General features: G+C 52.3%; 1 protein-coding gene across 7 annotated transcripts in view; it reads right to left on the bottom strand.

Annotated features, from left to right (window-relative positions):
* AZIN2 (antizyme inhibitor 2) overlaps positions 1–14676 on the bottom strand; it is a 44907-nt gene that overhangs the window by 24506 nt on the left and 5725 nt on the right. Inside the window, exons 1-6 of one of the 7 annotated variants that reach the window (XM_032302241.1) lie at positions 11047–11194; positions 10835–10955; positions 9972–10154; positions 8257–8430; positions 1311–1483; positions 201–335 (exon numbers count right to left, since the gene is read on the bottom strand). In XM_032302241.1, the coding sequence (XP_032158132.1) occupies positions 201–335; positions 1311–1483; positions 8257–8430; positions 9972–10076 (587 nt within the window). In that variant the 5' untranslated portion in view covers positions 10077–10154; positions 10835–10955; positions 11047–11194. Of the gene's footprint in view, positions 1–200; positions 359–1310; positions 1484–8256; positions 8431–9971; positions 10155–10829; positions 11195–14676 lie in introns of those variants that run through there. The other 6 variants (XM_032302237.1, XM_032302238.1, XM_032302240.1 and 3 more) reach the window with 6 other exon arrangements.

The raw sequence follows: 14676 nt of genomic DNA on the forward strand, positions 1-14676 counted from the left end.
GATCTGGGGACCATGGGGTTGAGTGAGTGGGACACTCCGAACTTTCTTTCCAAAGAGAGGAAATTGTCCAATGGCAGGATTCTATGCCTGGGGACAGGCCCTCCTTGCAGACCCTGAAGGAGGATCTCATAAGAGAACTGATTAATTTCTGGGAAAGAGGCAGGGGGCTGGCAGGGAGGGTGGGGTTTCTGGGCACTCACCTCACCCCCACTACCTCCACGTGGCTCCTCTTGGCGTTTTCAAGCAGGTGTCTGCAGGATTGCAGCGACGCTCCGAACTTGAAGCTCAGGGGGCTCAGGGAGTGACGGTCATCAGTAGCAATGCCCAGAACCATCCTGAGGAGACATGCAGCACACCTCTGCGGGGGGAACCCACCCCCCCACCCCAATTATATCCTCTCAGAGAACAGAGGCATAAGCTCAGAGCCACCCACCCCACAGGGCCCTGACCCCTTCCTGTACCTGCACTGCCAGTCAGCCTCTGGAGCCTGTCCAGTCCATTCCCTAAACCTCCCTGGGCCCAGCCCCGCAGCCGCTGCCCTAGCCCTGACCTCTCCAGCTCTCCCAGGCAGCTCCACTTCCTCCAAATCAGCCTCGACACCAGCCAGGCTTTTCCAACTTTTCTTGTATGAGGGGAACCGTTTTTTAAACACAGTCTTATTGAGAACCCCGATATCAAGTGAAATCAACAACGTGGAAGATTCTTTGGGTGAACCAGAGTGGTCCCCCATCACCCCAAGGTGGCCCTCCCTGGAGCCCCTATGGCATCAGGTGACCACGAGAAAGCCAAAGCCAGAGCAAAACATCCAGCCCTGACCCCCGCCAAAGCCCACATGCATCAGGTCTCTGCCCTGGGACTGTGACCGACCAGCCTTCACAGCTGCCCTCTGCCCTCACACAGGGTTTGTTCTGGCCACCCCAAATTTCTGTTCATTCCTCAAACACCCAAGGGCTGCTTCTGACTTCCTCGCATTCTTTGCTGAGCAGTTCACCCACATACATTGTTGATCAGGCCCACCTCGAAGGCCGCCTCCTTTGCGCTGCCTTCCTGACCAACCCCCTCTTGCTCCCTCGGCCTATGACTTTGACCTCCAGAATACCGCAGCTTTGCTGTGCCCAGGCCGTCACAGGTATTTCTGCCCCGGTCCTCATCAGGCCCCAGCTCGCTGGGTCTGACCCAGGCGCGCCCACCCCAGACTCCTGGAACTATGGCCCAGGCCAGCTCAGGGTGCTCAGCTCCAGTGCTCCCCCTCCCTCCCCCTCTGCCCTCACACTCAGCCCAGCCCTCCCCACGAGCGGTCCTCAGCTTACCTGGCACTGGGGTAGCCCTTTACCACCTTTGCCAGCTCCATCTCGTTGTCAAAGCTCAGCAGCCGGACCCCGTGCTTGGCGGCGTACTTGATCTGTGCAATTTGCTTACAGGGGTTGGCGTAGATGATCTTACTGGCAGGGACGCCAATACGCTGGACCAACTCCATCTCTGCCTGTGGGATCCCAAAGGTGATGGTGAGGAGGCTCAGAGTCTACTGGGCCCACAGAAGTCGAATACGCACAAATGAGGGGCAGAGTCATAGCATGCCTGGGGAAGTCCCTAAGAAGTGGGCTGCATTTTTACACAACAGATATGCGAAAATCAGGACTCGTGACAGTTCGCCATTCTTTGACAGACAAGGCTGCCACAGACAGCTGGGCAGGTAGTGCACTGTACAACCGAGGTGAGGGAGGTCCCAGTCACAGAGAATCCATGGTAGATTTATATAGTTATTATAACTTCCTGGCAGTAGAGCATCTTAGTCTCACAAAGTCATATATATATATTATAATATATCATATATATATTCTAATTCACTGAAAGACATTACATAGAGTCATGATAGGCCTAACAATAGGCATGATACATTTTCCTGACAGATTTAATATTTAAAGAGTATTCCTTGGTGGGGAGACCTGGGTGGCTCAGTTGGTTAAGCATCTGCCTTCAGCTCAAATCATGATCCCAGGGTCCCTGCTCAGAGGGGAATCTGCTTCTCCCTCTCTGTCTGCCCCTCCCCCAACCTGTGCAAGCTCAAGTGCTCATGCCCTCTCTCTCAAATAAATAAAATCTTAAAAAAATATATTCCTTGATGTACTGGAAAGTTCATCAGACCAAGAGTCCTTTTGACAGGTCATCCCACATCCCAAGGCCCGCTGTGTGCATGGCGCTCTGCTGGGTGACTCTGGTCAGCCCTTCTCCGTGAGGGGCTTCCTCTTCCTCACCTTTACAGAACACAGTTCCACCAGCTTGCAGCATTAATGATACAGACAATGCTGATGACGAGAGCAACCACTGTCACTGAGCACCTACCACAAGCAGGCACTGAATGAGATGTCAGAAAAAGGGCCAGAGAACAAACAGTTTAGGTTTGGTCAACCACAGAGGTTCCTTTTTTTTCTTTTTAAGATTTTATTTATTTTGAGAGAGGGAGAAAGAGGACCTGTGTGCTCATGGGCAAGCCATGAGCAGGGAGAGGAGCAGACGGGGAAAGGGGCAGCTGGGCAGAGGGGCAGAGGGGCAGAGGGGCAGGAAGAGAGCATCCAAAGCAGACTCCAGGCCAAGCACAGAGCCTGAGGCCAAGCTGGATCTCATGACCATGAGATCATGACCTGAGCCAAAACCAAGAACCAGGTGCCCAATGGACTGAGCCACCCAGGCGCCCCAGCCATAGAGGTTCCCTGACATCTGCTCAACACGAAAGCAGCCAGAGAGAGGGTCCAAGTGAACGAGCATGGCTGTGATCCGACAGAACCTGACAGAATCAGGCAGTGGCCTGGCTTTGATAACCATCCATCATCGGCCAACCCTTGCTTTGGATTCACTGCTTTATCTACTCCTTGCACTAATCCCGTCAGAGGGGGGCCAACTCCACTCTAGAGAGAAGGAAACTGGTACTCAGCGGAGAGACGCAGTGTACAGGAGGCAGAGCCAGCTTTCAAACTCAGGTCTGACTTTCCATGACGGAAGGCAGGAAAAGAAGAGGAAGCCAGCTCCGAAAAAATGTAGGAGACCCAGGGCCATTTTTAGCCATTCTGAGTTTATAATAAGTCTCTAATTTAATGTAGCAATTTTTCAACATGGGGTACTATCGTGCATTATCTCGCGTGATACCTGTAACTGTCCTGAGACATATGCATTGGCCACACTTTACAGAGGACCACATGGAGCTCAGAGAAGCCCATGTGCCTGCGGAAACACTAAGGAAGAGAGCAGGACGGAGCTGGAACTGCTGGCCTCACAGCTGTTTTCCAAAGACCCTGAGTCCGAGTGGACGTGCAAATGTGTTTCTGCTCCTGACTTCACCACATGAGGAGGAAGCCACGGTGGCAATCTGGGGCTTGTGATTTAGCTATAAACACATAGTAACGACTGTTATTCACTGAAGGATTTCCACAGGCCAGCCATCGCCTTAAATATTTTATATTCATTTGTATTTAAGTCTCATAATAATTTTATGAGGCAGGAAGCAGAGGCTCAGAAGTAAAGTGACTTGTCCAAAGTCACCCAGCTGGTAAGCGGCAAAGCTGGGACTCTAACCCAGGACTGTCAGACTTCAGCACAACAAGCTCTTTACCACAGTACTGCAATGGAGAATTCAACCTCAAAGCAGACAAGTGTTCCTGGAGCATCAGTTGAGATGCTAAAGAAAACAAGTGGTGAGAGAAGCAGAAAATCTCTGACCCCATGGAGCTTTCTTGGGTTGGGGCGGGGGCAGGCAAGAACACATGAGCACTGAATGATGAAGGAGTTACAAACGTGAGCAGAGCGTGGGGAAAAGGCACGGGATACTAGATAGCCCAATGGGGGACCTGGATGTGAAGAGTCAAGGACAACCTTTCTGAAGGTCAGAAAGTGAAGCTGAGCTCCACAGGAGGCCTCGTCCAGGCCCAGAGGGAAGGAAGGAACTTTCTGGTAGCAGGAAGAAGGTCCTGCCGAGACCCTGAGGCAGAATGTGCTCAGCCTGGTCGAGGACCAGGGAACCCTGGAGTGGCCTGGGCAGGTAGAGCACTGTGGGGGGGAAGACAGGGTGTCAGGGAGGTGGGCAGAGCCAACAGGGAGACCGAGAAGGCTGATGTGGATTTATATTTTATCCTGCGACTCAAGGGAATCTGTTGGAAGGGTTTCGAGGAGGGAAATGGCACAGTCAGATTTGCACTTGAACTGCAAGGTTTAAATGCACATCACTGGCTACCATGTGAGTACAGACTCAGGAAGGGCTGACGGGATTCTGTGGGGGACTGGTGGCAATCTCCCGAGGTGAGGGAACAGATGGGAGAGAGGTATTCCAGGGGCAGGGCTGGCAAGTGTGGTGGTGGCTAGCTCGTGGGGCTGTCTGACTCCACGCCCAGCAGGCCCAGCAGCCCTTCTCCAAGGGGAAGATGGTGAGGGTGTTGGAGCACACTGGGTTCTAGGTGACCTGTGGGGTCCAGGCAGCCACCGGGTATAGAAGGTCTGGTCTGGAGATCGAAAAGTGGGAGGTGGTGGCATACTAATGGTATCTACAGCAGTGGGAGGAGATGAAATTCCCTAAGAGGCAGGAGAGTTTACAAGAGAAAGGGAGCCCGAGACAGAATCCAAAGGCACTCTCCCATTGAGAGAGAGGGAAGTCGGGCACCCAGGACCTGCAGAGAGGGGAGGAGCAAGGATTCATCCAGAAGGGGAACAACACCTGGATTATATAGTCTTGTCACGGCAAACCTTATCTTGTGACTCCTATCCGTACAGAAGGAGGGTGTCAACTCTCACAGGTGCGGGGGGGGGGGTTGGGCGAGGAGGGGGGGGTTGGGCGGGAAGGGCAGGTGCGGAGCAGCACTCTCATTCCTCTCATTTACTTCTGAAGTCTTTAAACTAGGAACATAGGTTATTGTTGAGTGTTTTTAAAAAGAATCTGTCCCAAATGGAGAGTAGCTCTTCGTGCGTATGAAGTTCCTGTCCTGCGAGATGAAGGAAGTTCTAGAAATCTGCCGAACCATGTTTACAATCAACCATACTGTGCTGTACACTTAAAAATGCGTTAAGAGGGTAGATCTCGTGATAAGTGTTCTTTTTTTTTACGATTTTATTTATTTGAGCAAGAAAGAGAAAGAGAGAGAGCACATGTGCTCACACAAGCAGGAGGAGAGGCAGAGGGAGAGGGAGAAGCAGACTTCCCGCTGAGCAAAGAGCCTGACATGGGGCTCGACCCCAGGACCCCGGGATCATGACCTGAGCTGAAGGCAGATGCTTAACCGACTGAGCCATCCAGGAGTCCCTCACGTTAAGTGTTCTTACCCCAAAAACGAACAGTCGTTGTGTTGAATGTTACTGAGAGTCTGGATAATAAGAGAACCAAAGAGTGCCCCTGACAAGATCTAAATGCATCTACACGGACAGATCTCCAACCTGCCAAGCTTAAAGCTATTGAGACACAGTCCCCACCACATAAACATCTTTCATGTTTTGTATCTTTTCTAAGGATCATATTTGTAGGTATTTTTTAAACACCATATACCCACCAAAGTCAAACAGAGATAATGGTGATTATCTCTAGAGACACAAAGCTGATGGCCTACGTGTGTGCGTGAATGAATCAATGTATTCTTCGAATAATTCAAAAGGCATGTTTAAAATCAAGTGCTTACTGAGTCTTGGGAGATCGCTGGGGAAGTTGGTAAGAGATTCCTCAGAGTAGTGAGAGTGGAAATGGGGGCGCATGGCTCAGATGTCGGGGTTAGAGGAAAGAACCAGGTGCACACACACAAGCGGGTGTAGACAGCTCTGTTTGGCCATGGAGAGAGAGCACGGGACTGCACAGGAGGTGGTGAAGAGTCCCTGGAAGGCTTTTTAAGATGGGGGGATACTGATAGAGACAGCAGAAAAAGGCAGAATGGGGGCAGGGGAGATGACATTAGGTCCTTGGGAAGGTGGGTGGGTGGGGAGAGCCCCATGCAAGGCATGGCCTGTGCCATTGACCTATCCATGGCATAATTACACCCAGCCCACCGCTCACTCCAGATCCTAGGTCAATGCTGGCCAGGGGCATGGTGATGTTAAGTGTAGCCACTAATGATGGCCAACCAGAAGAGGGCAGTCTTGGCCTTTCAAGAAAAGCTGTGCTTCCCAGAGCCACCTCTGAGTAAGTGGGATCATCTCAACTGCAGGGAGGGAGCCATGGCCCCTCTCGGCCCTGGGGGTTAGCAAAGGCAATCTCCTCACCAGCTGGGGCCCAGCTCTGCCATCCCCTCCCCAAGGACATGGATAGATACAGCAAGAGCTGGAGACCCCACACTGCCACTGGCCACACTACACACGTGGCCACTCCCTAGTGAGTCACTCACGTCCTGTGCCCCCTTCCTGGTCTGTTAACTGCTTTCTCACAGGGCTGTTGTCAGAATCAGGGTAGTAATAATTACCTCACAGGGTTGTTGCGAGAATAAAATGAGATAACGTACAGAAAACGCTTGGCAAAATGCCTGACAGGACACAAGCCCTCAACAACAGTACGCACTTTTAACGTCCCTGTGGACTTCAAAGTCTAAGCCCTAACCCCCTCTAACTCTGCTCTTTGGAGGCCAGCTCTGAGGCCAGATGGTCAAGCACAGTGTCCCACCTCTCGGTTTCCAGATGCATAGGACCTGTCAGGGGGGTTGGCTCCTTTTCTTCACCCCTAGACCAAGAAGCCTGGAAAGGAGCCCCTTCCTCTTCTCCCAGAGCTGAACCCCGGCATGGCAGGCCTGCAGGGGGACGTCCGGGCTCTGCTACCAGCAAGCTGCGCACAGTTGGCCCCAGTCTCCTCCACTGTAGAATGGTGATCTCTCTCCTACTCTCCTCACAAGCTTGGCGCAAGACACGCATGAAGCTAGGTGTGCAAAGGAAGAGCTAATGCCAAGAGGTTTTGCGATGACGATAGGGAGAGAGACTCATCTATCACTCAGAGCATTAACATTGTCTTTGAGAAAAGACTTATTCTCACCATCCCACCATGCTGCACACCTCCTTCCCACCCAGAATCCCTCCACCCCTGTCATCCTGCCCAGGCTAGCTCTCTTCCTTTCTCCTCCAGGGTCCCTTTCTAGAATCCTCCTCCTCCTAACACCCAACCACACTGCCAGCCAGGATTTCAAACGAGTTCCCCTCAAAACAATCAATACTAACCATTAAAAAAATAACAGTAATGACAACCTCACAAAGCAACGCCCACCAGGTTTGTTCTCACCTCAGGGCCTTTACACTTGCTGTTCCCTCTGCCTGGAAGCACATCCCCTAGTTATCCACCTGGCTGGATCCTTTGCTTCCTTTGGGTCCGTATTTAAATTTCAGCAAAGCCTTCTCTGGCCAAGCTCCGTGAAAGTACAATCTTCCTTCCTAACAGTCCCTACTTCCCTTCCCCACTTTAACTTTCTCGCTAGCAATGACCATCTAAAACAACATAGATTTTCATCGTTTCACTTGTTTGTTTTTTAGAAAGCAAGTTCCATGAAAAAGGGCCGTTTTTGTTTGGTTTGGTTTGTTCACTTGCTAAATCCCCACCTGAAATGTGCCCTCTGGTAGGTGCTCAAAAAAGGTTTGCTGAATGACAAAATGTGTCCAGAGTGGTACTCTGAGAAACTTTATACGCTTGAAGGCTGTCATCAGCTAAGGACAGGGAGAAAAGAGATGAGCAAAGAGTTCAACCCCCAGACGACAGAGCCTGTCTTACTCAACACTGGATTGCCGGCCCTAGTTACACACTGACCCGCACACTGCAGCCCGATGACAGAGAACTACAGTAAGTAAGCAGAGTAAATCTAGAGAGAGCAGGCGGGGAATTCAGACAACAGTAGTCATCTCATTAGAAAGGCAGCAAAATTGGCAACACAACAGAATTCTCAAAGGACTAGTTGAGAAAAGGTACTGCCACACATTACTAAGACTATAAAAGAAAAAAAAAGATGACAAGAAGGTATTTTTGTTTTGTTTTGTCTTGTTTTAATTAGAGGGATACCATGCAGAGCTCTAAGCCAAGAAGCCTGAAAATCTCCATGAATAAGGTGACTCTCTTACACACACACACACACACACACATACGGGTTCCCATTGAGAACTTCCATGCTTGTTTCTCCCTCCCTCATCCCTTCAAGTCCTCTTCTAAGTGGGTGGCCTGTCCCAGGGGGTAGGGGCCCATGGCAGCACTCCAGCCTCCTGTGTGCTGAGCAGGCAGCGAGGGTCAGTAAGTAGGGGTGGGGGGGGTGGGTAAGGGCTCACCTTGTTGGCACAGCTGAAGCCCAGCCCCAGCTCAGCCAGGACCTTCAGCACACCTGGGCTGCTGTTGCACTTGACCGTGTAAAAGGGCCGGACTCGGGGCAGGCACTTCAGGAAGCAGAAGTGCTTCCTCACCACAGCACCCAGGTCGGCCACGAAGAAGGCAGCAACATCACCCTGCGCAAGAAGAGTGAATGTGAGACCCCCCTGCTTAGCTCCCTCCTGGTGCGTGCCATCTGCCATCCTCCCGGGGAACCTGACCCAGGCCCCACTCTGGCCACCAAGCCGCCCAGCTCTACCTCTTCCGGTCTCTGCAGAGAAGGCCGACTGCATTGGGGGTTCTGGGATCTGGCTCAAGTCCCCTTCTCCCCTCACTGCAGCTCCAGCCCCAGCTCCACACCTTCCGAGCTCTCTCGTTTCCATCATGCCCTTGGTGCAGAATACCCTCGCCCCCACTTGGATCTGGCAAATTCCCAGTCTACCTTCAAGATTCCCCTCACAGGCTACTTCCCCCCCGAAACAAAACGCCACTTTAGGGCTCTCGCTGCATGTAACACATGCTTTCAAAGTATCAGAGCTGTATATACATTCGTTTTCTCCAGAAAAAGGTAGATTCTTTGCAGGCCAAAGCTACGGCCTGCAGCCCGTGGCTTTCCACATGTAGGTGCCCACTGAAGCCTTGCATGAGTCCCACCTCCACTGCGACCCCTGCCTCTGAGCAATGGGTCACCACAGATTTGTTGAGGGCAAAACCTGTACGAGGCTCGGGGTGAGAAAGCATTTACTTCAGCCCTCCCTGGAACTCAGTTTCCCTTTTACACTACACTTTTTTACTGAAGCCCACTTGGTGTCTGACGTGATGCTAAGGGACACAGGTGACCAGACAGGGCTCTGGCCCTGAAGGCGCTTGGGTCTTGAAGGCAACCAACCCTCTGAGCGATGACAGGTCCGTTCAATAAATGTTCTCCCGGAGCTTCTCCACAACGCGGTGGAGGCCACAGAGAAGAGGAAATACAAAATCGGCCCAGGAGATTAGGACAAAGTGACACTGATGAGTAATGAGGAAGGACGGAAATAGGTAAGAGTGAGACAGCCTGGGAGAAAGGCATTCCAGGCAGAGAGAACAGCCTGGGCCGAGGGGCGATAACAGCACACGGTGTCATCAGGAAGCAACAGTGGTTCGGCTGGGATCAAGCATGATCCGCCCTGGGCAAAGGCGGGCGGGTGCGGGGCTCCAAAGGCAGAACTCTGGCTTAACCTTGCAAGCAGTTGGGGACCGCCCGACAATTCTGAGTTTGAGCATGGCTGTGATGGGGTTGGGGGGTGGCTAGTGAGAGGAGGCAGGGAGGAGATTAGTGGGCCCCTAAAGAGATGAGGTCTGAACTACAAAGCCAGGGCCCAGCAGAGCACCCCCGGGGCGGGCTGGTGGTATAATGAGCTTGGTGGTGCCCTGGGGAGGGGGGCGAGCCAGACTCCCCGGTTTCTGACCTAGAGGGCGGGGTAGATGGTGGTGGTGCTGTTCATCAGGGCAGGGCAGGCAGGAAGGACAAAGTTTGGGGCAAAAACAAGGAAATGGGGGTCAAATGAGCCCATCTCGGGCAACAGCAAAGACTGAATGCCAAATATGAAGGAAGATGAGGACCCAAGGAGTCCTTCCAGGAAAGGCAGCTGGGCCGGCATGGGGAATAAGAGACCCAACCCAACTCCCCATCCCTCACCGCGGTGGCCTGTGAGGCCCCCAGAGTGAGCTCCTCCAACAGGTCTCCGGTGCTGAAGCCCTCCTCCACCATCACAAAGTCTGTTTCGCTCAAGTAGCCAGCCATGCCGAGGAGGAGGAGCCGTTTCGGGCTGGATGGAGCCGCTGCCCCGCCGCCCCGCCGCCTTAGAAAGTATGCAACACACTGCAGGGGAAGAGGGAGTAAAGTGAGGGGGCTCGCTGGAGGGCTGCCCTCCACTGTCCCTCTGACCTCCCCAAGCCGGGGGCCCCAGTCCTGTCACACCCCACCACCAGCTCAAGTCTGGAGAGCTTAGGCCCCCTGGGAAGGGTGGGGACGACCTGGAATCCCGGACTGGGACAAGGCATAACATGCCTAGATGTCACTGCCTCTCCGAGCCTCAGTTTTCCCATCTGCAAAACAGATGGATCATTTTAGAGATGCTTTCCAGTTATGAAATTCGGGTTTTAGCCAAAAGGGAAAGAAGGAGAGGGAGCAGGAAAGCCAAGAAGCTCAGGTGGGGAAGTTTTCAAGGGACCCCCAGTTTTGACTACACCCAACTAAAGAGACTGGGGGTGGCCCCACTAAGGAGTCTCAGCCCCAGAACAGGAGCTTAGGTTCGAGTCCCCCCTCAGCTCCGTGACCTTGGCTATGCCCTGTCACCTCTCCGAGCCTCAGTTTCACCGTTTGTAAATGGGGGGAGGCGGCTGGCGGGCAGGTCCTGACTTGCCAGGATTCTAAGCGTGCATGGGGCCACATGGTGGGTAGAGGTCGCGGGCTCCCGGGCGGGAACCGAAACCTGAGGTTCTGCCCGGGAGAGCCCTCCCGAGTGCAGGGCCAAGGACCCGCCCCCCACATCACCTTACCAAGCCCCGTCCTCCTTCGCGGGGGCCAGAGCCAGGCGCGCTGCTAGGGGGGGTCGCCGGTGACCTCGAAACTTGTGCAACACCCCAAGGAGGAGTGGCAGTTGCGGAGCCGAGGCCCCTGCTGAGAGGAGGCAAGGGGGCCGGGGGCAGGTCAGCACTGGAGCCGAGGGCGTCCGCCCCCGGAGGCTCCCCGAGCCACTCCCCGCACTCGCCTTAAAACGCATTTACACGGCTTCGGCCCATAGGTCTCCCCAGCGAGTGAATCGGATCCTCGGCGCCTCCGCTCGCCCGCTCCCCCCGGCTCGGGCCCCGCGGCCTGCGCCCCGCCCGCCCAGCAGCCACCGACCCCACGCCCCGCCTGCCCCTGCCGCCTGCTTATATAAGCCCCGCCCAAGCCCCGCCCCTGACGCCCAGGCCCCGCCCCTCTCGGCCCCCTCCGTAGCCCGGGCAACCGGGTGCCGCCATCCCATTGGTCGATTCCGACATAAAGCATTCAGCTCTGCTACCCTGCTCCGCAAACCTGAGTAAGCGTCAATCCTCCCAGCCGGGCTGCACAGCTACCCCACACTGGGAAGTGGGAACTGCAGAGCCGCCACCTCAGAATCCGGAGCGCCTACACGCTGGGAAGCTTAGGTCCTGGATCATGGATCTTAGCGAGCGGGCAGGAAGCCAGGAGGTTATCTATTTGCTCTGGGAAATCTTCTCTGACTACCTCCTCCTGCGGGTACCTCTCTCCTCTCCTCTTGGTGATCTCCTCATTTTATCCCTCAAAGCCTAGGTCAAATGTCATCTCCTTGTGTTACTTTTCTAATAAAATCCTTCTTAATTACCTCTCCCAGCATCTTCTCTGATTCCTCCAACTCAAAACCCAGCTTCAAAAACGTGACTTTACCAGCTCCGGGCAGTCTCTCCCTTCATCCCACCTTCTGAATCTGGCAAACTCCTACTCACTTTCAAATAAAATGTCTCCTCCAAGATGCATTCTCTGACTTCCTCTCAACTCAATGCATTTTTTTTTTCTCTTCTACACCTGGCAAACTCCTGCTCACCTATCAAAGTACAGTATAATGTGACCTTCCCTGTTGAGCATCCATGACTTTCCTTGGCTGGAGGGACAATGGAACTCACAGCGGTTATATCTGTGTGCACTCCTCACTCATCTGGCTCTTGTTACCTAGAGCATGAGAATCCTATTGTTGCTTTACACTTCTTGCTTGGTTACACTTCCCAGCTCTTGTGTGATCTCCCAAGGGCAGGAAATGAGGGCCTGACTCCTCAAAAAGTATCCAGTGCCTGCTGTAAACAAGCGTGCCAAAGACGATTCAGTATCTGTGTTATTCAAAAACTGCTTCCAAAGTCCATCTGAAACAGTGATTGTACAAGTATAGCCAGGACATTCTTAAAAAGGAAAGAAGGGGGCACCTGGGTGGCTCAGTGGTTTAAAGCGTCTGCCTTCAGCTCCGGTCATGTTCCAAGGGTCCTGAGATCAAGCCCTGCATTGAGCCCTGCATCAGGCCCTCTGCTCAGCAGGGAGCCTGCTTCCCTTCCTCTCTCTCTCTCTGCCTCTCTGCCTACATGTGATCTCTGTCTGTCAAATAAATAAATAAAATCTTTAAAAAAAAAAAAAAGAAGAAAGGAAGGAAGGAAGGAAGGGAAAGAAAAGGAAAGGTAAGGAAAAAAAGGAAAAGAAAAGAAAAAAAGAGAGGACTTCTTAGACCAGATATCAAAATATTTTATAAGCTATAGTCTTTAAAACGTGTTGCTGTGCAGGAAGAGACAGCAGAACAGAACGGAGTCTAGAACAGTCTCATGCAGATTGTAGAATCTGATAGGTAATGGCAGCATTTCAAATCCGTGGGGCCAAAGGGCTCTTTGGTCTAACATACGTGTGTTTATGTTCTCTGTCGGGCTGTAGGCTTCTTGAAAGCCAGAGGCACTTCTTGTCCTGCTTCAGTACCTCCCTAGGGCATCATGCACACCCTAATTGGAAGGCATACATATGGTGTAGACCGTGGGAGTATGGAGGAGCCATTTTCTGCTCCCTACCCAGCCTGACCACATGACTGCTGAGTATCCTTGGTCGGGTCATTCTGCTTCGACCAAGGTTCTCTCTGCCTAGCTTGGTTACCCCACTGTGAACTGAGAGGGTTCAGACTGAGTGAGTTCTCTTGGCCCTTCTGCCTGGAACCGTCTTGCTCTCTATGCATTGCAGCAGCCTTTCAGGGGCACTCCTCTTGACAGGATGGGTCATCGGCAGGTCCTTGCAGGTCTGTGCTCTGAGAGATTTGTAGTCATTTGCACCGTAAGATGAATTAGTGACTGAGGTCTTCCTGAAACTAAGCATCCAACTTAGCTATGGCAGAAACCTCAAAAGGAGCCCTCAAGAAAAGGTGACAGCAAGAGAAGGGTACGGACACTCCAACAAACTGGCTCTATTTTGTTTTAATTATTCATTGAGCTGGCTGTATTTGGATGCCATGGTCTAAGTCTGCCTCACTAGCTCTTGTCATCACCTGGTACATGGTTAAGTGCACAGTGGGCCCATTCAGTCTTCTTACTGAATGAATCAAAAAAGGTAAGAAGGAACAAGCCTGAATCCACCCTATTTGTAATTTGTCACGGGAAGAAAAATCTGTCAGAGCAGAAAAATCTGTATCCCTGGGCTGGATACAGATAAGCTGTAGATTTATCTTTTTCCCTCCTGGGTATGTGATGTCACTGAATCTCCATGACAACCCTATGTCATAGGGACTATAATTGTTCGCATTTTATAGATGACGAATCTGAAAACTCAGAGAAGTTCGGTAACCTGCCCAGGGTTACATCACGAGTAAAGGGGGAGCCGGGATTTAAACCCATCCATCCCAATTCAGCCTTTATGCTTTCCTGCCAACCAGTGCCTGAGCATTTGGGCCCCAGGTCACCAAACATCACCCAGTCATCCTGCTGGCATCCAGATGAGAGGCTGGTTGCTCCTCTTCTGCCAGGCTCCTGTACCGCTATTATCCCTGCACAGCCCTCAGAAACATGTTGCTGAAGCAGGACAAAGAGCCTCTCTTCTCTGGCCAGGATCATGTCAGTCAATTTCAACCCATTCCTCCTAAACCAATCATAATTATAGTCACAACCATAGCAGAAATAGAAATGCCTTACATGTGCCGAGAACTGGAGAATTTACAAAATACTTTCTGGTTCATCATTTTATTCAGGGTTCCCAATGCTTCACGGGATTGAACATCAGTTCAATTTAGGCTTAGCTGAGGAAAATAAGAGGACAAAACTCCCAAAGCAGGAAGTCTGGGTGGCTCAGTCGGTTAAGCATCTGCCTTCAGCTCAGGACATGATCCCAGAGTCCTGGGATCAAGTTCAGCATGGTGGGGGGGGGGGGTCCCTGCTCAGCAAGGAGCCTGCTTCTCCCTCTGCCTGCTGCTCCCCCTGCTTGTGCTCACTCTCTCTCTCTTCCTGACAAAGAAATAAATAAAATCTTTAAAAAAAATTTCTCGAGACCATGAACAAACACAGGTCTGTTCTGCTATACAACGTTGGAGGTGGGCAGTCAAGTCTGGTGTGGCAGCTCCACAAGGTCATCAGGAACCAAGGCTCCTCCACTCTTCTAACTCTGCCATCCTCATCTCCTGGCTTCTGGCTTCATTGCCCAAAATGGCTGCAGGAGCATTGCCAGAGCTAACATTTAACCAGTAAGACCAACTGATCGGTGCCCATCTCCCTGTGATTGTTCCCAACGTTAAGGACAAGCACTGGATGGTGCGGTCACCAGGAAAGCTAGCTCCGGTCACCGTCACCAAATCGCACATTTGTTAACTTCCTAGGGCTGCTGTACC

This window comes from Mustela erminea, chromosome 10 (genome assembly GCF_009829155.1).
Source record: "Mustela erminea isolate mMusErm1 chromosome 10, mMusErm1.Pri, whole genome shotgun sequence".
Taxonomy (NCBI): domain Eukaryota; kingdom Metazoa; phylum Chordata; class Mammalia; order Carnivora; family Mustelidae; genus Mustela; species Mustela erminea.